Source organism: Penicillium citrinum (genome assembly GCF_028827155.1).
Source record: "Penicillium citrinum strain IBT 23319 chromosome Unknown utg000006l:1.0-3011923.0:1.0-3012962.0, whole genome shotgun sequence".
Taxonomy (NCBI): domain Eukaryota; kingdom Fungi; phylum Ascomycota; class Eurotiomycetes; order Eurotiales; family Aspergillaceae; genus Penicillium; species Penicillium citrinum.
This window is the reverse complement of record NW_026622691.1, coordinates 632,505-656,935: the sequence shown is the minus strand read 5'-3', so window position 1 is coordinate 656,935 and position 24,431 is coordinate 632,505. Positions and strand designations below refer to the sequence as shown.

Genomic DNA, 24,431 nt, shown 5'->3' with positions numbered 1-24,431 from the left:
TTTCATTACCGCGCCAGAGTGCAGATCCATAAATCCCTTGCTTCATTTTTCCACCCTACTCATGGTCCTTCACGAGTTATCCGCACCGAAATTCTCCGAAGGGAAAGATCTCAATATGAAAGCTAATCTCGTTTAGAATTTCGACTTTTGCTAAAGTGATATAGTTCGTCTAGCATTCGCTTAGTTGCTAAAATTTGGTCTTGAGAACTTGAGAATTGTGAAAACGATACGGGTAATCACAGCTTCCACTACAATGCGCAATGGATCAACTTCCCTCTTAACATATTACGTGGCTCTCAAATTTTTCATTGTTGAAGTTCGACGTTTGAAGAAGAGGTGCCCGAGTAATATTCACATGGATTGTGGTACGGGACTTTGATAGACATATCCAGCCTCCACGGCTTCCATTCAAAATCAAAGATAAATTCAATTCAATTCAATCAAAATAAAAAAAAACCCACTAAGCAGCCCGTCTCTCCCTCCCACTAATCAAATACAACGCTGCTCGAACATCAATAAGCGGATCATCAGAAGGTTCAATACCCACGACCCTCGGCACAGGGTCAAAAATAATCTTCTTCTGCTCGGCAGCATTATCATCCATAACCCGATCGAAACTAATCGAGCCAATCTTCACCAACTTCCTTGTCTCCGGCCATCGAATAGTACAATCATCAGTAACGTCCCCCTCCTCCGCAATCTGCACGACAATATCCAAGACCGGTCCTTGTCCAAGTATACCCGCCACACTATCAAATAAATAATTCGAATCCAACCCTTCCACCTCCTCCGGAGTAAGATACAAAACCCCCTCCCTGGGAATGATACGATATCGAATAAAAGTCTCACCTCCATCCCGATCAACAAATTTAAAAGCATTTATACCGAAGAATTGCTCACTTGACAAACTTCGAGGCAAGGGTTTCGGTGCTTGAATGAATTCTCGGGCTGCAGTGTGCGTAGATAAATGTTCTTTTATTGAACCATTTACCAAAGCCGTGAAGAATGACACGGCATCTGGTCCGTCCTTTGCTGGGAAAAATGGGGTTGAGTGCGTTATTATATCTGTGTGTAGCTGTCGAGGGGATTCTGCGAGAATGAATCTTATTGCGAGACCGCGTGGGTTAGCGTTTGGATCTGTGTCGGGGATTTGGGGGAAGCCTGTTGCGTTTGAGAATCGTGCTAGTATGGGCGTTTCTTGTTGGAAGTGTTGAGCTATTGATAGAGTTGAGGCATCCGGGGTGGGAATGAATGTTCCTTTGATTAGGAGACCTTTTGCGTGTGCTGCATTGTATGAAGGTTAGATGAGATTTAATTAATTTGTTTTAGATAGGATGCTTCCTTACCTGGTCTGAAGCCGGGCTGTGGTCCAAATACTTTGTGAAGAATATCAACGAGTTGAGCTCCGACGTCCACGGTTTCGGGATTGGATGGGAGAGGCATGTTGATGATTATCCTCGTTATCCTGAGTACACTAGATACTTTGCCAATTCCGATTCTCTGGGAGCATGGAGTCCAAGTTTATACTTCTTAGGTTGTTCGTGGGTATTTCACTAGTAGAGAACGAATGATGGTATTTAACGGTCTGGAATGAGTCTTGACATGCATGTAAGCAGCCAAAAAAATCACATAAAAGGATGGTGCTTACTATAAGCTCGTCTCAATTGGACATCACTGCGCCGGCTTCTCTTTCTATCAGTTTAATATAAAAATAACATGGTGATGAGTTGGAAGAGATAAGTAGGGTCAATAATTGAGACACCGTATTCTGTCTAGAATTGAGGCAATAGCAAGTGGAATGATAGTGGGAGTCATGAGCATAAGTAATAACAGTCAATCTAGAAAGCTCAATTACTATCATCGAGCTCCAGAGTTTAACTACAAGTTCAAGCTATATGCCTTCATCGCCGGAGACCTGAAGATAATTGACCTAGGTATTTGTGTGATGACGAGGAAGCTAAAACACGAGATTGAACAGCCACGTGGTAAGGTTTCTTCTATTTATAAAGAATGGCTAATATCAGTCGTTGGAATGGCAAAGTCAACCGACCACTTGGGTACGTTCATGGAAGGAAGCACATCCCCGCATACTACGAGTGCACAATAGCAAGACCGCTTCATACCTATGACTAGGTAGCCAAGGACTCTCGTCCATTCATCATTCGCTCTTCATTGATATAGTATTCCTCTCTACCTAGTACATGAATTCAATTCTCTCACAGAGGTGTGTTGTATACGAACTTCCCTAATCTTTTGTCTACTTGTGGAGACACAATATTATCTTGATTCGATCATACAAACATTGCTTCAATTGATCGAGACAAAAGAATGCCGAAATGAAAACCACTGACTGCACATTCAAAGTTGGAAAAGTGCCAGTGAATGACAGGAGAAACTATTATGTAACATGCACCGGAATACATGTTTTGTCATGTCTAAAGGACGATCATCAAAGAACAGACCATAGTGGCGGCAGCAAGAGAGCCTAGGCCAATCCAGCTATTTACTCGAACATTCACGGGGCTCACTGCATGAGCAGCGGCGCCTTTGGAAGTACTGGTAGAAGCAGCAGTACTTCCAGCTGTGACGGAACCAGTTCCGGCCGTGCCACCTGCCTGGTCAATTAGAGACTTGCAGTCATCAGAGTTTCCGTTTGAGGATTGCGTCTTCGCCTTGCCCTTGAAATCACAGGCATCGCTTGCTTTGTCCTGACTCAGGTAATAGCGGTTCATAACCTGAGATAGCTGTTCCTTAGAACTGCAAACGCTGTACGCGCCATAGACACCGGTAGTTGCATTGTGGGTGATGCCCTTGCAGATATCCTTGCCATAACCACAGACCTGACCGAACAGGGTACCATAATCTTTTGAATCGACATCATCACTAACAATACACTCCAAGCTCTTCATCATACAATCGCAAAGATCTGTATTGGGGGTCGGAGGCAGTGGGCTTGACTTGGCTAGCCATTTGTCGTCAACGGTGGGACAGGCCTGGGGAGAGTTGGAAGGGCTATAGCTGGCACTGTTCACACCAGTAGCGGTTGCACTCTTGATTTGGCTTGATAGAGCGGTAAAGTCTTTCAGGGGCGACGCAGAACTACCAGAAGCAGAGACAATCCCATAGTTGTCATTGCCGCCGGCATCAAAGTACATATAGACAATTCCACCGCTCCAAACGTCATTCATTTTGTCGCTGTATAGCACGGGGACATCATCAAAGCTCCGTGGACCACTCGTGACACACCCATACTCGGAGAAAAATATCGGGATAGAGTAATTCTTGTACTGGTCGGTTCGCTCCTCATATCCAGACGAGGAGAAAGTCTTGTCGCCGCACCACTCGTAGATGTTGTACCCGTAGAAGTCAATGGCGCTCTCCTGATCTCCACAATTCAAATAGGACGACATGCCTATGCGGATGTCTTTTTGGTCAGTTGCTGCATAGCCAATTCCGAGTGACTTGCGATAGCCCTTCTTCTTGATGTAGGCCTTCATGTCACGCGCTGCAGCCTTGACGAAAGCGACCGAGTTTGTCTGATTGGGCATATTCACCACTTCATTTCCAGCAAAGAAACCGATTACATTGTCGTATTTCTGCAGAGAGTCCACCACATCCGTGTATCGCTTGTACTGGTCAACCGTCCACATCGGGTTATTCGCCTGGATAGAGTTACCAGGAGAAGAGAGGTCGCTGATGACATATATTCCAGCATCCGCCAATTTCTGCATACAGTCATCATGGCTCTTGGATGGATTGATCGCGTAAGTTCGAATGACATTGGTGCGGATCTGTTTGAGATATTTGATATCGCGTTCACACTTGTCGCCGTCGGCGAGAGGGTCCACGTAATTGTCTTGGCTGGTCTGGCCGGTACCCTTAGCGCCACCACCATCGTAGTTCTCTGTTGAATTATGCGGTCAGCTAAGGCTTGGAGGTGCGAACACACAGACTGATGTACCCTGGTAGGCGATGCCTCGGACAAAGCTGGAGAGCACATTAGCGGAGAAGGGAGTATGTAAGATGGTTTGCGCTCACAATTCAGTCCCATTGTTGGAGTAGAAGAATTTCGATCCCTATATGTAAATTATGAAGGTGAGAAGGTTGCTCCAAGTCAAGTAATAGGTGTGGCACAGAACGTTTACATACCTTGATTTCGATAGCGGGGATATTTGCGGCAACGGATCCCGCTAGCAGGGAGAAGCCCACTGCAGCAGAGAAAGAGAATCGCATTTCGAAAGATCAGCTGAGGATGAAGTTGGAATAAACGAGGGATAGAGTGAAAGAGAATAGGAGGAAGAGGAGGAAGAAGCAGAAGAAAGAAAGAAGCAAAATAACAACAGAGCTCAATTGGGAAGGAATAGTGTTCTAATCCTTATGAACGGAAGGGACGACGAGTCTGTTTCGTGAGTACATCCGTTAGTATGCATTTCACCATATTATCACAGGTACCCTAAGTATATTTGAAATAGCACAATCTTTCACAGTATAACTAGTCATTGCGAAGACTCTCCCACCCACTGAGCTTCGTTTGCCAAATTTGCGGGGCTGGCTTGGTTGGTGCAACAGGGACCATTCATGTTATCTGGGGATGTTTCAGTGAGATGTGTCTACAAATATGATCTGGAAACATTGATTCGCCAATGACCCTGATTTAAGTGGAATTTACGAAAAAAGACCCCAAAGGCAGCAATGAGATAAACCAATTGGGAGATAGGGGCCAAAAATAGTTTCCGTTGGATCCGATCAGATGCTTTTTTTTTCATCCGGCATGTTGCATTCGCTGCACATATCGTGGCGCTATTTGGGCCATTTGAATAGAGAGTTAAAGGCATTAGTACGGAGTAGACAAGATGCTATTTTGCAAGGCAGCTTGATTATGCGAAGCTCTGACTTTGAAAATTTTTCCATCCATTGGGACATCTTCTGGACGCACGAATGTCATCCTGCAAGACTGGTGCAGCCAAGCGTGAAATCGCCAAGATTGATTATCTTGGCGTCGCGTAAACCTGATCTTGTGTAGGGCACGGAAGAGAGAAAGCTTGCTTTGGAGGGTGGTTCATGTAATCAGCAATGTCAAGCAGAGAGGAAATATAGACCATGTACATAGAAGAGTCTTATTGATACTCCAGTCCCGAGGGCTATTTGGTGCAATTGCACATTTCATCAGGAAGCCCGATTGCAAAGGATCCAGGTACAGTGCAGATTGATTTCCAGTTATACCAGTCGTGATTTCAAGCTGTGCGACGTTGGTTCAAATTTGGTATTGTCAAAGCTGTAGAGATGGAGAAATCAGCAACGAAGCATCAAAATTCATAGTAGGGCCTCTCACACTTGTACATACTTGTAAAAAGCCCAAGCTCGGTCGCGTAGCCATTCTTCGACACTCGAAATGGTGGCCAAACTATTGGAGATAGTGGGTTCTAGTCGCTTGGGTCTAATCTCGAAAACCTGTTAGCTTGGGATCTAGCCACAATCTACAATTACATGGTGAATTGCAGAGTGGCAGTTACCTTCCCCCCTAGGGTTCAGTCGGTTATCGGATAGTTACTATCATATTGACTTCGACTTTTATTCTCTATGGAATTCTCGATTGAGAGGACTCGAGTGTACATGTCTCGGATTGGATTTCAAGTTTCATGGCGGCTACTGCACCGGTGGTGAAAGTCGATGCACATAGCGAGACACTATCCATAAAAAGGCCTAGAGATTAGAATGAAATGAGTAGGAAGTGGTCATACTCTTTTACCTGAGGGTAATGTGTAGGCCACTTGTCTCAGGTTGACTGAACAATTTCGTCAATAATCCCCAATTGGGGCCAAAATAATTTACTTACCGTACTCTCGCACGATGCATGTCAAGATGCTCGGTCATTTCGGAGTTGCCCGGCTCTTCGCCAGGTTGACCAGATAGAGCAATAAAGCAAGTGGGGAATGCTGTCAATTCTAGAGCCAATTTTCAAATTCAAGGCTCTATTGACTTCAGGGGCACGCCTGCGGAAACCTCGCAGCGGTCCAGAGACGAATCCGTTGCTCCAAGATTCATTTGTGGGCAAATGCTAATACTTATGCCCCTTGACTCGTAACTCAATGTGGAAATAAAAGAAAGACTAGAGAGTATCGTTGTACGAATTTTCCGATATCGGTTAGTGGTTTGCCAGTTTTCCAAACAACGACCAGATCAAGACAATAATTGGGGGCTAAGAAGACAGATCAAGACCTCGTTCAGCCTCGCCGCGAGCTGAATATTTAAAACTCCCAAACAGAAAGCTAAACCCACCTAGATCCCCTTAGTCTTCTTTTTGATTTCCTCGTCAGGTATAGTGTGCCCAACCGCACGGGAGGTCAGCTTACGCGCAAAGGTTAACGGCTTGCCATCTCACCGCGCTAATTGGGCGCTTGGTTAGCAAAATGGACCTCTAAACGAGCGCTACGTTGCAAATGGAGTTCAAAGCGCAATTTAGCCGAATCTTGTCGAGCCTGGAAAGTGTGCGATGATTTTAATTGTTTTAATTGAGGCTGAGCAAACTCAAATTTTTCTATGAGCTGCCCTGTTAAGCTGATGAAATTGGTACATCGTCTAAGTCTCAGTCCAGCCCTATAGATCGATTAAATTATAAAAGCCGCTTGACGCGCTCGCCTCATCAGGCTCATTCATCACGCCATAGCTATCTTGCAGATACTCTAACTTTTGGCTTTTTCATACAATAGCTTTGGGTATCAGGTAATCAAACGTTACGTGCCCTAAAACACCAGGACAATATGACACGAGCAGTGGATCAATTACCGATGCCGGCGGAGGTGAAGAAGATGAAAGTTATCATCGCCAGCGCAAGTAGGTAAGCATTTTTAACCTCGAACCACAGGCACGGTATTGAGTACAAGCTCACTATACAAATTTTAAATTAGAACGGGTACCCTCGGTCTATACAGCGCAATGAAGGTCCTCGGATACAAACCCTACCATATGTACGAATGCGCCGGTGTCCAAGGACCTCCACACATGAAAACCCTCGAAGAAGCCGTCATCGCGCAGCATAATAGACTTTCTGGATATCGAAAGTATGAAAGGCCAGATTTTGACCGGTGGTTAGGTGACTATGATGTGAGAACCCCTCTTCCCCCGGGAGAAACAGATCCCCCTTTAAGAAAGGGATGTCTAGAATCGAATCTAATGAGCCCTATGTCTGACAAAATGTCTTCTTAATAGTGCATCGTCGAGATCGCAAGCTTTATCGGCAAGGATATCATCAAATCTTACGCGAATGATCCAGACGTGAAATTCATTCTCACCGAACGAAATCCCGAGAAAGGGGCAAAATCGGTAAATAATACGGCGGCGAAAGTCGTCACTATGGGTAGTCAGTTCCCAATGTCAGTGCTTAAGCACTTCGATGAGATGTTGAGCAGCTTTATCTCGCTGAACATCACAGTCTACCGTGCCTTTGCGGGTAGTACTGCTCCAGGGGATCCGGAGAACGAGCGTATGTTGACAGAGTTTTACAAAGAATAGTAAGTGTTTTTTACAACTTCCGGGTCCTGAAGAAACCGCCAGGGAAAGAATCATTCTTGGTAGGGATAAATGCTAACGTAGATTAGTATTCAAATGGTGAAGGATGTTGTTCCCGCCGATCGATTATGCGTTATCAGACTCGAAGATGGCCTTGATTGGAACAGTATCTGTCCTTTTCTGGAAGTTCCTGTGCCAAATGTGGATTATCCGGATCGTAATGAGCCGGAGAAATTCGAAGCTTTAGTTCATGAGAAGTTGGATCCACATATTAAACTTGCTATGCTGAGGCTAGGAGCGATTGTGGTTCCGGCTCTTGGTGTTGTTGGATGGATGGCTGTGAAGTATGGGCATTTTTTCTGGGGGCATTAGTAAGATGAGGGTTTGGCATTGGAGTTTTTCCCCCCAAGCTCTCCATAGTCTTTTGACAGTTTGGATATAGCATTCGAATGTTCCTATTCATTCAGCGCATTCTTCATTTATTGCGAGCCGCAGCTACGAAAAATATTAAGTTTCAACCAAAATAACCCGTCGTAAGATCTATTTCATTTTGGCAACTGGAAATATGTAATTTTTCCATAGGACACCATGAGTATCAAACTATGTTTGGAATTGTACGAAAAGAAGAAACACTATTGTGATAAATCTAAGGTTGCTATGTAGTCTGGGCCTGTGTCTCAGTTCAGTGGTCATATGTACCTTTCGCTACATTAGTAGATACTTACGTGAGGCAAGTTAAGCCACAGAGACTTTGCTAAAGTAAATAAATCTTTCAAGATGTGTAAGTGGTGCAATTTTTCACTCAGAAACAAGTATTCTATTAATTGCTTGAGTTGCTGGCCATATGGTTGATTAGCTGAATGAAGTGAGTTCCCTTCGCTATGTCCTCCATTACTTCGCAAGAATCACGCAATTAGCAAAATCTCTCACGAAAAGAAATAGCTGGATCGGGTTTCCAGAGTGTATCTTGAAGTTAGTAGCTAAGAGTTAATTTTCTTTTTCTTCAAAGCAAGCCAGAAATACCCTGCACACACAAATTCAATTCATTGTTGGGCCAATTGCGGATCGAGCATGCACACATCACGTCAAAGCATACACTCGTCACACTATCCGAATGCCACATCTGCCTCGTAATTCAGGCCGAAGCACTAAGCCCAGATCTGACCAGATGCAGCTATGTACAAGCATCCCCTCCCGAGGCAATCGAAAGCGAGGGCGCTCTCATTTTCGTTCCGGAATGCTCCCCTGTCGCTCAACCTTTCAATTTTGAGCTTTTTTTCATTGAAGATTCTTCTCGCGTGAACAAACAATGGATAGCGATGAAGACATTGTTGAAGTTGACGATGTAACGTCCCCCGGACAATGCGGGAGGCCGGAGCTGTGGGGAAGGATCCACTTAGTTCGTCATGGCGATCATCGGCCCCAGTCTTGAGTCGAGTTGATCGTGTATAGGATGGGGGTCAAGATGGGATTGCTGCACTCATTCTTGTGAAATTATTAGCAGCGTACCTGCAAAGTGTCAGATTGGATGAGAGTAAAATGTTTTAATGAAGTGGGTGGAATGATGGAATGGGGAGGTGGAATGACAATGGTCTGATGGCTGATCAGGTGACCCCGGATTGACCAAAGTCGAGCTGGATGACTGCGGAAAAAAGAAAGAATTGGATGAAGAAGATGTGGATGAAAGAAATCAATTGTCTTGTAGTTCTATCTGAAGGTGGGCCAGAATTATTGCATTCTGAATTGTACACAAGAGGTGCTCGTTGATCGGAATGCTCAATATTGGTAGTCGATCTTAAATAAAGCCGGGTGGAGCAAATGCGGGGTGCGTCCACATTGGCCGCTGATGTCAGTGTCGTGTGATAGAGAGTGTATAGCATGAATTGTAGATGGTAATAGTGAAGGTCACAAAGATGGGTGGTCAATTCAGTCACTATAGTAATCAATGAAGAGATGAAATGGTGAAGAAGACACCAAGAATTGATATCAAAAGGTGAAGAGTAGATGGAAGGAGGAAAGAGGAAAGAACGAAGGTCTAGTCAGGAAGTACCAGGTCGCACCTTCCGTCTCGCATGACTCCATGACTCTGGCAGGTCACCTGCTCTTTTCCCCTCTTCTTCCGTCTCCCCTCTCCTTCTCCTTTTCTTCTCTCTTCCCTCTCCTTCTTCTCTCATCTTCATTGCTCCATCCATCACTGCTTCCAACCATGACTGTTCCTCTCACCAAAGTTGATTCCGCCATCGCTGGCTTGTCAATAGAAGACAATAAGCCCCCTGTCTCCGAAGAAAAGGAGACCAAGAAGACTCACAAACGCACCTCTTCTCAAGGTGAAAATGTCTGGAACATCCTGGATTTAGGTATGTCAATCCTTCAGCTTCGCTTGATAGCCCTTTTACTCACCATACCCTCCAGAGGCAAAGAAGATCGAGCTCGAACTTCCGATTGAAACACAAAAGACTGGCTGGTAAGTCTTGTTCCCACCGCCCTGTTACTGGATGTCGTTCCGCTTCTTTCATATCACCAAGACCCTCTTACTAACAGACCTTAACTAGGAGGTTAAACAAGCCACCCAGTTCAATTGAGGACAAAGATATCCTCAAGATGTATCTCGTTAATCCTCCCGTGAAGAAGATCGACCTTCACTTCCCCCTGGGCCTGACAGTCACAGCCCGTAATCTCAAGGGCGTCACGATCAAGGATGCCTTAGATGCCATCCACAAGCCTTACAAGAAGAAGGTTCGTGTCCCGCTCCGATGCTCTAAACATACAAAACTAATTCCCATTCCAGAAGGATGATGAGCTTGATAAGCCTTATCTGAAAGGCTTCGAGTGGGATAAGGAAGAAAGCTGGACATCACTCATCGTGCATCAGACAAATGAGGCTCCTCCTCAAGAGTCAACAGGGAAAAAGTCCAAGAAGAAGAACAAGTCCGAGGCATAGACATGTTTCTTTGTCATTTGTGGATGAAGTCTAGCCCATCCTCTCCTCTCTCTGCTTTTGCTGCTTTCTTGACAATACCTCCAGAAACGACAAGGGTTGACTCCCTCTCCTGTCCAATACCACAACATATGCGGTAATATTTCCCTGTACCCCTGGCCTACTTCATTCGTCCACTCCTTTCTACTCAGGCACCACAGTTATGGTCAGTCACCGGATGATGTATCCTAACTCGTGCAATTGCCACATTTTGTCCGACTCTACTCTGCTCTGCTCCGCTTTATACTGCTCTTCTTTGTTCTCTTCTGCTCTGCGCTAGAAAGATCAATCGGGCTGGCGAATAGGTCGTCGATTTGTAATTTGCGTCTACTTTTTATCTTTGCTGGATTTTCTTCTATCGATCTGTATCCCATCTTTTATCCTTACTAGCTTCCGAGTGAGTTCTCCGGTGTTCCGGTATGCCGGTATCCGTCTTCGTTCTTTATGGCTCGGTTATTATCTACTCCACTAATCTGAGAGATTGTTCTCGGCATCCATTCTTTTGTAATACTCTGTAGCTCTCAAATCATCACTGACCGCGACTGTAACGTATACCCAGATAGAACAACCTCTATCCACGGGTGTATCGAGTCATCAATGTCTTTTTCCTAGTATCACCTTTGGTCACGGGCAAACTTGTACCACGATATATTAGAGTTTACCTTGAGTTAGACATATCACTTTACACACTGTGTATGACTTCAATACTCTTTCGTCTCTGGTCAGTGTGGTTTTATGGAGGAGGGATCGGTGTGATAGTACTATAAGGCTGGTGGGTGTACATGCTATATCTACCGCAAAGAGAGACTTCATGCAATGGCCATGCCACTCTTTGATTGTGGCTACGACTAGCATTTCACCATCTACTCTTGGCCTTTAATTGACGTATGTGATATCAATGGCTCGCTATGGATCAAAGAGGAGTACGGACTCGAATCTTCCATGTTTTGTCTCTTGGTGAATAACCTTAATGGCGTAGTCACTGTTGGTCACTATGAACAGCCTGATGTAAGTTATGAATTCTTCTTTGATAATGCATTTTCAATCTTATTCATCTACCTCATTGTACTGTAGTTATAGTCTTCGCATTAGTACACTAATGTACTAGTACCTTGTACTACAATAGTATAGTATTGATTGAAGCTTGAAACTGACAGACACTAGTCCCGAACGGGTAGGTAAGCTTAAGCTCATTGTACATATACCCACAGCGGCCCACTTGGAGCCCGCTAGATTCACCGCTATGACCTAGAAATTGCTTGAACAGCACTGTACAGCACTGATACTACCCGTAAATGAGTAAATATGGTAGCATGAACTAATGTAATGTAATATGCACATTTCTTTTTACTAGTAAAGTTTAGACTATTCATGTGCGGCAATTATGACTATATACAACTCGAATGTCCTGAAGGAAAAAAAGCAGCAGAAACAACGACAACAAACAAACAAACCGCTAAAGAAAAAATGTCTTGAAAATGTATACAAAAAGATGTATGCGCTTCACTCGAAAAAGGAAAAGAATGTTCAACATGCTAGCAAAAAAAAATAAGTAAAGCCTTGTTCTCAAGTATCTATCAACGACCCCTACCCGCACCAAAAAGAACAAGAATAATCTCATCTAAAATGGTGAACGCAAGATGCGCGTTTAATGGTTGGTTATTTAAAGTCGCAAATATCCTCCTAGCAGCAGCTTGAGCATTAGCTCTACCAACTACATTCCCAGCTAAATCGGGAACAAGAGTAGCCAAAACGACCGTCGACTCAGTACGACTTTTCAAACGATCTGCAGGACTTCTAGGCTGGAATTTTCGTAACACGCCATCTGGCCATAGTGAATCCCGTGCGAGAGATATGTATTTTAGTAAAGACTCATCTTGTGCGAGAGATCGGGCTCCGTCTCGAACTTTTCGCTCGATTGTTCCGCCGAGTAATTGGTGTAAAACGACGACGACAGCACGACCGCGAAGCCAGTTATTGCCGCGGTTTAACTCGAAGGCTTCGAGGAAGAGATCACAGACGGGTTTAATGAATGGTTCGAGGTTCCTGTCTTCGAAGGCGTTGAGTTCGGCTTCGGCTTCGGCGCTTGTGACGGCGTCTTCGGTTAACGGGTCGATACTTGACGATATCGGTCCAACTCCTGCTGTTGCTGTCGCAGCTGAAATGAGGTTTTGTCCTGCGGTTGACAATTGGTCTAAGACGCCGAAGTTTCCGAGGAAGTCGTCCATGCCGTCTGCGACGGAGTTATAAATGCGGGAGACAAGGTCTTTGGTGTCGCTTTCTGAGCGTGTGGTATTGTCTACTTCGGTGCGGGGGAGGATGGTGCTTTGTGAGAGGAATGCGCGGAGGTCTCGACTGCGACAAACTTCTGGGAGGAGAAGGAGTTGCTGGAGGTAGGACTCTAGAGCTTCACGGCGTTTGCGGAGGAATTCTTTTTGAAGTTTCATGACCATTCGTCGGCGAGGAAATTCTAGATGTCTCACGGATGGATAGCTATTCCGCAGTTTTTGATGGAGTTCGTGAAATTCGCTGTATCGCCGAGGAACTGCCCAAGACGCTGCGGGCATTTGCTCGCCCGCGTTGCGTTGGACTTCGACGACGTCTTTGTGCGGTTTGTTAGTTGAAGGGAAATCTATGGAAGAGTGGACTACTACTTACACATCACGAATTCCCGGCCATCAGTTGGCTCATTTCCCACCATGATGGATTTGATGCGGACAGTCGATCGGCCGTATAAGCTATTGTCACCTTCTTGGATAATGTACTGCTGCCGCTGCATTTCCTTTCGGTGAATTTCTCGTTGAATACTCGCTTTAGATTTGCTTAAAATTCGCAATTCAGCGGTGTTGTTCGTCAACTCTGCCTTCCGTGTCAATGCCTCCACAACAGAACCTTGAGAGGTGAGTTTATCAATGTCAACTGTCAGCGCTTCAATTGCCTCGGTCAACCCCAGATCACCGGGTGCAGCTTCGTGGACTTCGTCTGCAGAGTCTTTATCCGCATCGTCAACCGGCTCCTCGTACTCGTCCTCAATGAACTTCTCCTGGTCCGGGAAAAGGTCATCGTCGAAGACTCCGAAGCGCGCATTTCCGACTAGACCAAGCGAGGCAATACTTTTCTTGCTCTTCTCTCCCTTCTCCGGCACACGGTTGTCGGGACGAGGTGCTTCGGAGGGATTGCGGGGTGAGAGCTCTGGACGCTCTTGTCCAAATAGTGAAGATGAAGACGCACCATCACTACTTCCTCTCAATTCTTCCACCCGTGTATTCTTTGGTTCATTCGTGATAATATCGTTCAGAGCCGCTTCCATAGTTTCAAGTACATGGCTTTGCGTTGCCTCTGCCTCACCATTTTGGGAGTCTCTACCCAAACTATGAACAGAGGTGGCCATGTTGTCTGTGTCGTAGTCATCATCAAACAGAGGAGCAGATCGTTCGGAATCGATCGATCGTCGCGGTGGATCATCGTCGTCAAAAAGCTTTCCCATTCCACGCACATCACTAGAAGATACAGCTGCTCGTCGAAGATCTTTTGATGGACGAGTTCCCGGCTGTGAGCTTGTCCGTACAATGAGAGGAGGCAACGGTCGTCTTTCACGAGGCTCGACGGGGATGGCCGGGGTTGAAGGTTGAGGAGCGGCAATAGTAGAATTAGATGCCTCGTCCGATGCGAGGTATTTCCAATACAGATCCGAGTCTTTGAATTTCGGGTAGTATTTTGTCTCCAGTTCTTCTAAAACGGCCGACTGCGTCGATAACACGACCGTACGAGCTTTGCGGTACTGCTCGGGAGTTGCACGTTTCCCAGCACTGAGAAAGATTTTCACATCTTTCCGGGCTTCATCAGATACCCTCAATTCTGGTTTGTTGAGATACGTTTCACTGAGCAGAGCAATGTCATTTCGATCAGAGGTGTTCCATGTTATAGATGATGACGATGCTTCGTCCCCAAAATCATCCTCCAGCGGGTTACGGAAACCGTCAACGACGATCCAGTATTGAACAAGTGACATTAACTTCTGGCGATCCATGAATTCCATGAAATAGGAAAGACCCGATGCTTGGTGCATGACATCTACAAGTGATATCTCCCTTGCTGGCGAAGCATTGCCATGATGGGCGTTCGCTGAGACTTGTGGTACCGAAGGGGTACCTCCTGGCATGGCTAGTTTAGCAACCTTCTGATCAAGCACTCTCTTGCCTGTTTCCAGGCGTTTTAGATATACCGGGTCTTGATTCGCAACCATACTCTCTCGCTTTAACTGACTGACAACTGCGGCGCGGAAACGGCGAGCATCAGACAGATTATTACATCGCCTGATAGCTCGAACAAATCTTTCAAAGACTCGCTCCGAATCGTGGGCTGCTAATCGCGGAAACGGTTGGCCGCGCTTAGACTTGGGGGCCGGAGACGCATGCTCGTCCAGGGCTGCGCGCAGCTTGCGAACAGTTTTTCGGTCTTGCAAAGCTGTTCTTCCATATGCCTCTACCAGCTGGTTCCATGTATCTGGATCAGACAGGGCTGTCATGATGGGAAGTAGCACAGCGCAAGAGATTATCTCACGGATCAGGACTGAAACGATCCTACTGTTGAGTACACTCTCTGGAAATAGCTGTGGGGAAAGCGTCACCGCGATCTTTCGAAGATATTCTTGCTGTACGAGCTTGGGATCCGACGCAGAAAGAGCCGCTGCAGGGTGAAGACGACCTTCACGGAACTTGTTGGCGATGGCCAGGTCAAGCTCTTCTGATTCCGTGACATTTCGATTGAGATTACGGCCTCGTACGGAGCGCTCGGCCACGTCAAACTCTCTGAGATGAGTCGTCAATATCGGAAATATACGAGAAACGACCAAAGAGATCATATCCTCTGCCAACAGTCTGTCGCGGAGGTTTTCGAGAGCCATGCGAATAACTCGATCGATTTCGTTCGCAAAAGTCGGGTTCGGACTGATATTATGATACCATGAGGATATGAAGTCCCGAGTTATGAAGGAAAGGAGTTCGTCGAGACCTTCTGACACGACAAAGGATTCGGGGTATAATGGTTTCGCCTGATATCGAGCAGTCTTCCGTGCATTAAATACTTCTCTCCGCCAGTTGTTGGGTCTAATGAATGCCACCGAGACATTTCTTGAAGTTCCATTCTTCCGAGATGTATTTCGGACGGTCAAAAATACAAGGGCAAGAAATCCAGTCGATGTGAGTCCAGCGCCCAGCGCTACAGCCCATCCCAAATACCGAAGAAACGGCAACCAGCGGACCACCAGACCCCAGGCGATAAACCCACCAACACCTGCTAGAATCAGGTCGCGACTGTAGAGAGCCATTCTCCCTGGACACGTATGAGAGCTCCACGTCTCATGACGGACTCGGCGTAGATTAAGAGTAGGAAGCTCGACTCGGCATGGCGCGATCGACAGAGCTCGGGGGAAGAACGGCGGTGAGGGCGCACAAGGAAGGGTAGTTGAGAGTAGATCAAGGCTTGAGCTGGAGACCCTCAAATCGAGTCTACCTTCAGATTATATCGACTGATTCTCAGAACAAAAAGCACTCCACGGAACTCGTCAGTCTCGCCTGCAAGTTGGGCATAATCGTGATGTGCGCCAATTAAGCAGGCGGTCTACCCCGGCAGCTCAACGTCATTTGTTTACTTAATCCGCAATGTTCCCCCTCTTCTTTCCTGCTTGCACCTCTTTTGTTTTCTTCTCAATCAACTTTTACCTCTTGTCCTTGTGTTTTCACTGCTCAAGCTTTGCCACCATGGCTAGTCTCTCTGACTTTGTTGATCTCTCAGCCCCCTCGCTGGCTGGTAAGCTCTCTTTTACATACGTGGACCGCCGTCTCCGCATTTCACATGTGACTGACCTAGTACAGTGTCTGCCGCGACGATTGCATTCAATCCAATCTTCTGGAAGTAAGTAAATGAATTCGATGTATATGAACCCAAAGATCAATGCTAATTGAGTCCAAGTATTGTTGCTCGTGCTGGTCAGTAAAGTCATTGTCCTGCTCTACCTCGTACTTTTGCAACTCGGCTAACAACGGGAGTTTGAACAGAGTATAACACCCACATCCTCACACGCATCTTCGGAGGCCCCTACAAAGGATGCTACTTCCTGGCCTTTACTATCTTCACTCTGGGAATCTTCCGTGATCATGTCTACCAACAGGCTTTGGCAGACCAGCCCTTCTATGCGCCTGTACATCAACCCATCATCGGCGGCATTCTCTTCGCCATTGGCTCTGTCCTTGTCCTGTCTAGCATGTGGGCTCTTGGTGTGACTGGTACCTATCTGGGTGATTACTTTGGTATCCTCATGGATGCCCCCGTCACCGGCTTCCCGTTCAATGTGACCGGATCACCCATGTACTGGGGAAGCACTCTGAACTTCCTCGGCGTTGCTCTATACCATGGCAAGGTTGCCGGTATTCTGTTGACCGCCCAAGTCTTCGTGCTCTACTGGTTCGCCCTGAAGTGGGAGGAGTAAGTTTGGCCTTGCATCACATATCTATCAAAAAAAAAAAAACATCTGCTAATATCTTTATCTCTAGCCCCTTCACTGCCGAAATCTACGCCAAACGTGAGCGCGAGCGCGCTAAGAAGCAGGGCGGCAAGAAGCTGTAAACAAACGTGTATTCAGGGTTACCTTGGACCTTCAACATCCATAATCCACACATGACAATACCAGTCAGACCCAAAACCCCGACAAGCAAACATCCCCCAATCCCCGAGCTTCAAATGAACTTCTCGAGATGGGACATGGTGTTTTCCCAGCACATGGATACTTCCGAATCCGAATCTTCAACAATACTGGGTAGTAGACGATAGACCTTGCTTTTGGCTTTCACGACTGGCCAAGTATAAAGCTACACTGCAGGATGGACATGCTAAAAACTTGTTCAATCTTTTGTTGTTTCCCTCACGCGACCAAAAAATAATCTTTCATCCCAGAGCGGCCACATTTCCATTGCACCCATGACAAGCCCATCAGCAATGTAGTACCTTGCCCATTGTGATCTCCAAACGCTCCCTTTTTCCAGCTTCTGATTGTACATATTGTTTCAAGTTGAATTAGCTGGAAGCTCGGTTATCAATAGATGAAATAAATATTTCTTTACATGGATCCTACTTTCTATATTCCACCTACTTCCCTTCCCGTCTTTATTATACACTGGGTGTCGACATGCCGTCAAAGATGATACTGATATGTCTGAAATGCTAGTCGATTAAGAGTAATTTAGCATCTAGCTATATCTACGAGTGATTTCTCTGTGGAACTTCAAGTTTATGAAGTCCTTGAAAAAAAAGAAGAGAAAACAAAAAAGGCCAGGCCCAGGAGTCGAACCTGGATTACATAGACAGCACTCGAAGTCTGCTAGGGCACTACCAACTTGTACTAACCCGGCTGATTTCGCCTAGTATTTCCCAGAATTAAACCATGATCGAGGAAAACAATCAGTTATATATAGAGGAAGGGCAGTAGAAGAGTATAAAGAAATTGATACATTCACTATTTTATCTCCAAAAGGGTATATCGACATCACATGGTCCAAAGTACCTGAGATGCACCACCTAGATCGATCAAACACCACCAACACCACGCTATGAGACAGAAGCAACCAAGGGAGGAGAGATAAAAGGAGGCACGAGAAGGTCAAGAAGAGAGAAAAGACCTATTGACGTCGTCCACGACCTCGTTTCGCCGTTGTACGTGTATCATCAACAGTTTCAATTTCATCCTCATCAGTGCCTTTCTTAAGATCTTCATTCTCAGCAAGACCCCATTTCTCACGATCATACCAGTCTTCACCATCACTCATTTCTCCGACGTGTCCTTCAGCCTTGCACCATTCTAGAACATCGGATCGCATGCGGAATGCACGAAGAAGAGAGTTTAGCATGTGTTCGAAGCCTCGGACAGTTTCTTCTTGTTTCTGGATATATGACCAGAGAAGACGTCGGGTTTCTTCGGCTTCGGCAGGTGGTAGGCCGAAATTCGCATCTGGCCGGACATTTTCTGGCATGAGGAAAAGCGGATGTGGAGCTGGGAATGTACCAAGGGTACCTGTTGAGGATATGGGGGAGCCATCGCCTGGATTAGTTGCGTTGGCTTGGGCACGAGTCGTCATGCGACGAGGTGGTTCTGGAGAAGACCCATCGTGCATTTCCTCATCTTGCTCGGTTTCAAGACTCTGAACTCCATTTGTCTCTGTATTCATGGTTTCTGTGTCTGTCTTGTTGGTGCCGTTGGTTGTATCCATTTCTTCCCGTTTCTCCCTTGCGTCTGTCAATGAAGCGGCCCCCTCGCTGGCTTCCTCGACACCCGCCGGGTGTTGTGGAAGACCTGCGACTGTTGCATCCGCTTCCTCGGATTTTAATACGTTCAAAGGCTCTTGTGTATCGGTATTTGAGGGTACTTCTGCCGATGCCAATGGAATTTCTGCCATTTCAACATCGTTATTTGTCATTTGAGACACACTCGTCGAGTTCTGAGCCTCCCCAGATGCACTATCTTGCTGTGCACTGATTCCTCCATTTCCGTACGTTGCTTCGGCCCCGTTCTGCCTTTTTTGTTTCGTAGACGCGATTCGGTCGGCGCCCCGAGGCTGAAAGATGTAACGATCATCCGCGGTTTCAACAACACCACACGGAATCCAGCCACCATCCCCCAAAAATTGACGATGTAGGTTTCGTGCGCGCCAGAGCAAGGCTCTCTCCTGCCGTAACTTTTCCTCGACGGCTAGGGTCATTTGTTCGAGGGCTTCGGAGGTGTATGGCTGAGACATGGATGGATGCGTCGGGAGTTCGGAAGGATGTTTCAAAGGGCAAAGTAGAGCTGAACGAGAATTCGTTGTTAGCTTGGGGAAAATACATTCAGTAGAGAATTAGCTTCATGGTGTTCACGAACTTTCTAACGCAATTCCTGAGAATGGGTTCTCTTCGGCGGCTGCGGCATCAGCCTCAGAATCTTCATCCTCTTCATCAAGTTCATCGCCTTCGGAGTCATATCGAACGGGATTCCTGTTCAGGATATAACGTGTATATCCAGCATGATCGACTTTCTAAAAGTTAAGACATTGTCAATATTCGATTCACTCTGCAAGTCTTTCATAGCAAGGACTTTGTCCCCAGCATCCGTTTTCAGAATCAACTTTCTCGTGTCACGCACCTCTTTGTAGAACTCTTCGGCATTGATATATCCCAAAGCACCTTCACTAACATATTTCGCATTGGCATGCATTTTGTTACCACGATTAGTAGGCTGGGTGATGGGATCGTCTGGACCTGACTCTGTACCAAAAGAATCTGATCAGCAATGCGTTGCGTGAAAATGAAAGATACAACAGGGAAACCCTTACCATCGCGTTCTCGGCGCAGAGCTCGTTTCATTCCGACAATTGTGTCGGCGATCAAGGCTGCTTGTGTCGCCATGGCTGCGAGGTTAACCCACGAGGGCGGCCGGATCAGTAACGTCGGTCTGGCGCGTTAAGAGGGGTCCGTGGATGGGGGGGGACTGAGGGTAGAATTTCTCCGAATCTCCCACTAGTGTGGTCCAAGTATGATTCTCAATGGTGTGGTAAGGTTCAAAGACAGGTCTAATTAATAGAGCTTGGGTGCCCTCGACGTCGTGAAGAGTAGCGGCTGAACAATCCTCCACGGGGAAGTGACGAAGCTCCGGCGCGATCACCGATAAGGGCTGGCACGTGACTAGCCCTGGCATTTACTACATTGTATACCAACATGGGGAGAGGATCTGGAATTGTAGAATACGTGGTGATTATGTTCACCTTGTTTGAGGAATTGTTCCCAATTAAGTACATTTATCATGATAATCAACATTGAAGAGGGAAGGGGTGATCTAAATTTAATCGTCCGCATCAACCCAGACCAAAACTCCCTTCTTGTCAGCGCGCATCTCACCAGTGGGAAGAACCCTGAGTGTCTTGTTGAAGTAAGTATCAACAACGACCAGTTGCGGTTGAATCCAAAGTCCGCGTTTGGCTGCGAGAATGTTATATCTCACGGTATGTCTGCTTAATGGGACGAGCTGGATGACAGTTGTCTTGGGGCCACTGAAAGCAAAATGTTCGCTAGCTTCCATCATAAGGTTAAAAGTCAGGAAGTGCGTGGATGGGTTTTCGACGTTATATTCCAGGTGGATCAGGCCTGGCAATTTATTCGAGGGAGACGATGAAGCTAAAACTCTTGGTTCACCCATTGGGACGACGAATCGGGGTATCTCTAGTACACTGGTTGTTGTATTATCTTCAACGGCGGATCCAGATGAGTTTCGACGCCAGGTAATTTCTAGAGCAAAGTTGAGTGCTGTTGGTCGACGGTCACCGAGGAGGACTTTTTGCACGTCGAGGAAGAAATTGGAGTCGCGCAGCTCCTCGGGTGAAATTTGGGGCGTCTCTGGACTAATGAGGACTTCAGATTCGATGTTGCAGACGGCGCCAATGCTTATGTCCAGGAGTTTTAGGGCCATCTTTTCGATCACGAGAGGCTCCAAGGCAAATGATACTACCTTGGAATTGAGGCACCATTTTTGCACTAAGCCACCCGGTTTTGAAATGAGGTCACCGACCAAGTCATCGCTGACAGAGAAGAAATCTGGCCAAGGGAGAGGGTGGATGTGAGGCAGAAAGTCGTAATTGGCTTCGAAAGGTCGAATGAACGATAGCTCTACAGTTATTGTCTTGATGATGGGTGTTTGAACATCAGAAACAAGGTGGTAAACAGCGGAGATCTCTAGGGAAAACTTTGCCGCCTCTTGCGTATCGGCCAGCACGATGCCGAGTTCTTTGTCCGCTGAACGATCCAGGAAGCCGACACTCTGCTTAATAAAATGAGAAGGACCTTCAGTAGGCGTGCTTGATCCTGATTCAGCCGAGTCTGGGCTACTATCCGCCTCAGACCATGCAAGTTTGGCCGTAGATTCCGGCGTGCCGAAGAGTCTGACTTCAGCTAAAACTTCGGCGCGTTCGTCTTCTTCATTGTGGATGCCGATGCTCAGTGTCACTCGCTCATTGGTATAATATGTGCTTCTGAGATTCGGTGTCGAGATGCGAATCTTGGGAGGCTTAGGCATGATCTTGCATCGTCCGGTGTCTCGATCTTTACCGATTCTTCTTTGAGAAGCTCCCTTCTTGGTCTGTTGCCACCAAGAGGAAGGTCGCTCAGAATGACCTGTGATCATATACGCAAGATCAAATTTCTCCTCATCAATATGCATCGCTATACAAGCAACTTGAGCATCCCCAGCCTCGCGAGGAATGCAAATGAGATTGTAAACCTTGGTTTGTGAAGGCCCGATGGTCAAGTCGGCAATCCCAATGAGCGTAGCCAGGCCGCTCGTCGGTGATTGGAGGGATGAGTTGTCTGGGCTGCTAGGCTCTCGAAGGGATATCGACGAAATGCAGCATGGGCTTGATGTGTTGCTGTTCTCATCATGATCGGCCTGGATCTTTACTGGACGAAGACATCCTTCAAAGACAAGTTTAACCTCAGAAAGCCTTATGGGTGCTGATGCTGGCTGAGCACAGGAAGAAATTGTTAATTGAGCCTTCAAAGGCTCGCCAACGTTTCCCTCCGACTTCTCAAAAACAAGAGATGCGGTCACTGAGAAATAAAAATCAGAAATGACGCGTTCTTTGGTTAATGCTTGATCGTACTCACAACTAGTCAAAACATCTTCAGCCCGAAGAACAACCGATGGTTTTGGTTTCTCCGTAGGAAACATCTCTAAGCTCTTATGAATATCATATTGCCATGCAGGTCTCGATGGGAAGGCTGAAATCAGAGTTAGAACGTCTCAGATAAGCTGTGAGCCTGCAAAAGCACCACTGACCTTTATTTAGAAGTTCCCAATCTATTTTCAAGACCATCTCCTGGTCTTCAATATTCAAGGCACATTCTCTCAAGGCCCAGGCATAGGTTTCCATTAGTTGCCACCAGCCAGATCGACGCCAGGTGAGGGTCGCCCAATGAGGCTGTAGAGAGTTGTAGGCTTCAGTCCATGAACCTTTTCGGATGTACTCTTGAGCAATCTCTAGACTCAAACTTTCCACTTTCCGGGTCTGGTGCCTTTTGGTGAATTCCTCAAGGGCCATTTTCAACGTGTCTAGAATTAATCCCGAATGGTCGAACCCACCACCCTCTGCATGAGGGAACTCCTGATGTGTGTCCGGGGCGAGATATGTATCATACAAGTAAGACTTACTTGCGATTTGAGACGCAGGAGATTGTCCAGGGGATAGACGATCGTCGTTCGGGATCTGTTCTGCGAGTTTTCGCCGAAGCATGGTATGTTTCGCCGAGCGGTATAACCAGTAACCCTCGTGGTGAAGCTGTTCCCAAGGACTGACACGGTCAGGGTTTGGGATGGATTTTTCGGGAGGACAGAATATCGACAGCGCCTGCGCCGGGTCGAGAGCAGTCTCTAGGACCTGGAGGGATGAGCCCGCTCGGTGAATAAGCTGGGCCATCACCATTGACCATCGAGCTTCCCAGGCCTCCCATCCATAATTCTTGCTACCCTTACCCCTTCTATTGACAATATCTTTAGTCCGTATCCTATGATCGGCCCAAAAGCGTGTGGCAGCGGTAGTTTGACCTGTCCAGAGTAGACAGCGAATGATGCGAATAGCGAGTGCATCGCCTAATAAGCGCGCATCGTTAAAACGAGCATCCCAGCCGGCGATGTTTTCGAAAACCTCTTGACCGAATAGAGTTTCATATGCACTCTCGTAGTTTCGGCAGGCAGCATCCATCTCTTGGCGAAACTCGGCGAGAATACCAAGTTTAAACTCATATCGAACATTCCATCCTTGAAGCGAAAGCGTCTGGGAAGTGCCGCTGGTTGGAGGAGCAGTCGGAGGCGGGATACTACTTCTGTTGCGCTTCCGTCGGGCATGTTTCGACAAGTCACGGTAGTACTCCACAACAGTGGGTTGTAGTAGAGAGAATAAAGAGCTCACAAAATCCTTCAACTCCGAAGTTGTAGCATCTGGCGGGATAACGAAGATAGACTTTTGATCCAGGTTTGTGGCCCTTCTAATACCTGCCACTCGATCGTCGATTTCTCCCTCGTAGCCTCCATCTCCTTCTTCTGAAATCAAGACCGCTACGAAGCGAGTCTTGAATCCCGAAGCTTCCCATTCTTTCTTAAGCCCATTGATTTCTATCTTGAGCTGATTATCACGCAAAGAGTTCATGTTCGGGTCAAGCGAAAAAGGGAAAAAGTTCAGCACGGCTGCAGGGACAAGGTCCTGGTGTTTTGTTACCCACAGCGGCGTGAGTAGTCCATCGGGAAAGGTGGGAGATCCGGGAGATAGTGGTGAAATGGGTGAATGAAGGGCATAATTTATTCCTGATCCAGAGACATTGCTCTCCGAATCTACCGTCGGGCTTGTAGGGGAAGGACTTTGAGGCGGGTCGGCTTTGCGCGGGGGAAGTTTATGAGACTGGAGAAAGCAATTAGCAGCCCGCATGGGAAAAGTATCGAAGACCCTCGAGTGACTTACCCGTCCAGTACTCTTGATTCTGTACCCTAATCGTGACCCTGGTTGATTTCCATTGGAGTTCTGCCCGGCTTTCCAAGGCATGTGGGAGCCATCCTCCGCGAGTAGGACTTGCCGCAGCTCCTCCGCAACCGCCCCGCTTAATGGGGGGAAGTCAGAGAAGATATTATGGCCCCGCTCGGCCAGCAAGGGGTATTTGAAGAGTTTCTCATTGTCATTTTCCGAACCAGCCTCGAGTCCTGAGAATAAGACCAAAGGAAGGTTGTGATTGACGTAGTCGTCGGGATAGGCGTCCATTGCGGACAAGCAGGGGACTATTATTGCACGATTCGGTCACCGCATTTCTTGTTGTAAAAAGGGTAGAATTGTATAAAGAACAGCCTTGAGACTGTACCTGGGGACACTTGTGAGAAACTGAT

At 46.7% G+C, this 24,431-nt stretch overlaps 8 protein-coding genes across 8 annotated transcripts; 3 read left to right on the top strand and 5 right to left on the bottom strand.

Moving 5' to 3' along the window:
- Positions 1-460: 460 nt before the first annotated feature.
- Positions 461-1,443, bottom strand: N7469_006772 (catalase family peroxidase; the record flags this gene model as incomplete). Its single annotated transcript, XM_056645690.1, has 2 exons — positions 461-1,284; positions 1,347-1,443. 2 exons carry the CDS (start codon positions 1,441-1,443, stop codon positions 461-463), a joined length of 921 nt encoding a protein of 306 aa, XP_056499131.1.
- A 992-nt stretch (positions 1,444-2,435) lies between these two features.
- N7469_006771 (glycoside hydrolase family 72 protein) lies at positions 2,436-4,233 on the bottom strand (the record flags this gene model as incomplete). The annotated part of the gene is made up of 4 exons (XM_056645689.1): positions 2,436-3,904; positions 3,962-3,987; positions 4,039-4,076; positions 4,150-4,233. 4 exons carry the CDS (start codon positions 4,231-4,233, stop codon positions 2,436-2,438), a joined length of 1,617 nt encoding a protein of 538 aa, XP_056499130.1.
- Positions 4,234-6,761: 2,528 nt separating this feature from the next.
- Positions 6,762-7,881, top strand: N7469_006770 (sulfotransferase family protein; the record flags this gene model as incomplete). Its single annotated transcript, XM_056645688.1, has 4 exons — positions 6,762-6,838; positions 6,909-7,104; positions 7,210-7,511; positions 7,599-7,881. 4 exons carry the CDS (start codon positions 6,762-6,764, stop codon positions 7,879-7,881), a joined length of 858 nt encoding a protein of 285 aa, XP_056499129.1.
- A 1,834-nt stretch (positions 7,882-9,715) lies between these two features.
- On the top strand, positions 9,716-10,450 carry N7469_006769 (uncharacterized protein; the record flags this gene model as incomplete). Its single annotated transcript, XM_056645687.1, has 4 exons — positions 9,716-9,866; positions 9,922-9,973; positions 10,062-10,245; positions 10,298-10,450. The coding sequence occupies 4 exons, from the start codon at positions 9,716-9,718 to the stop codon at positions 10,448-10,450; spliced, it is 540 nt and encodes a 179-aa protein (XP_056499128.1).
- A 1,613-nt stretch (positions 10,451-12,063) lies between these two features.
- rgsC (putative intermediate filament protein (Mdm1)) lies at positions 12,064-15,815 on the bottom strand (the record flags this gene model as incomplete). Its single annotated transcript, XM_056645686.1, has 2 exons — positions 12,064-13,088; positions 13,145-15,815. The coding sequence occupies 2 exons, from the start codon at positions 15,813-15,815 to the stop codon at positions 12,064-12,066; spliced, it is 3,696 nt and encodes a 1,231-aa protein (XP_056499127.1).
- Positions 15,816-16,248: 433 nt separating this feature from the next.
- On the top strand, positions 16,249-17,113 carry N7469_006767 (bifunctional phosphatidyl-N-methylethanolamine N-methyltransferase/phosphatidyl-N-dimethylethanolamine N-methyltransferase; the record flags this gene model as incomplete). The annotated part of the gene is made up of 5 exons (XM_056645685.1): positions 16,249-16,297; positions 16,363-16,402; positions 16,460-16,476; positions 16,546-16,972; positions 17,041-17,113. The coding sequence occupies 5 exons, from the start codon at positions 16,249-16,251 to the stop codon at positions 17,111-17,113; spliced, it is 606 nt and encodes a 201-aa protein (XP_056499126.1).
- Positions 17,114-18,162: 1,049 nt separating this feature from the next.
- N7469_006766 (RXT2 domain-containing protein) lies at positions 18,163-19,921 on the bottom strand (the record flags this gene model as incomplete). Its single annotated transcript, XM_056645684.1, has 4 exons — positions 18,163-19,325; positions 19,398-19,551; positions 19,659-19,780; positions 19,849-19,921. The coding sequence occupies 4 exons, from the start codon at positions 19,919-19,921 to the stop codon at positions 18,163-18,165; spliced, it is 1,512 nt and encodes a 503-aa protein (XP_056499125.1).
- A 433-nt stretch (positions 19,922-20,354) lies between these two features.
- On the bottom strand, positions 20,355-24,309 carry N7469_006765 (uncharacterized protein; the record flags this gene model as incomplete). Its single annotated transcript, XM_056645683.1, has 4 exons — positions 20,355-22,111; positions 22,169-22,282; positions 22,341-23,955; positions 24,016-24,309. The coding sequence occupies 4 exons, from the start codon at positions 24,307-24,309 to the stop codon at positions 20,355-20,357; spliced, it is 3,780 nt and encodes a 1,259-aa protein (XP_056499124.1).
- Positions 24,310-24,431: the final 122 nt, after the last annotated feature.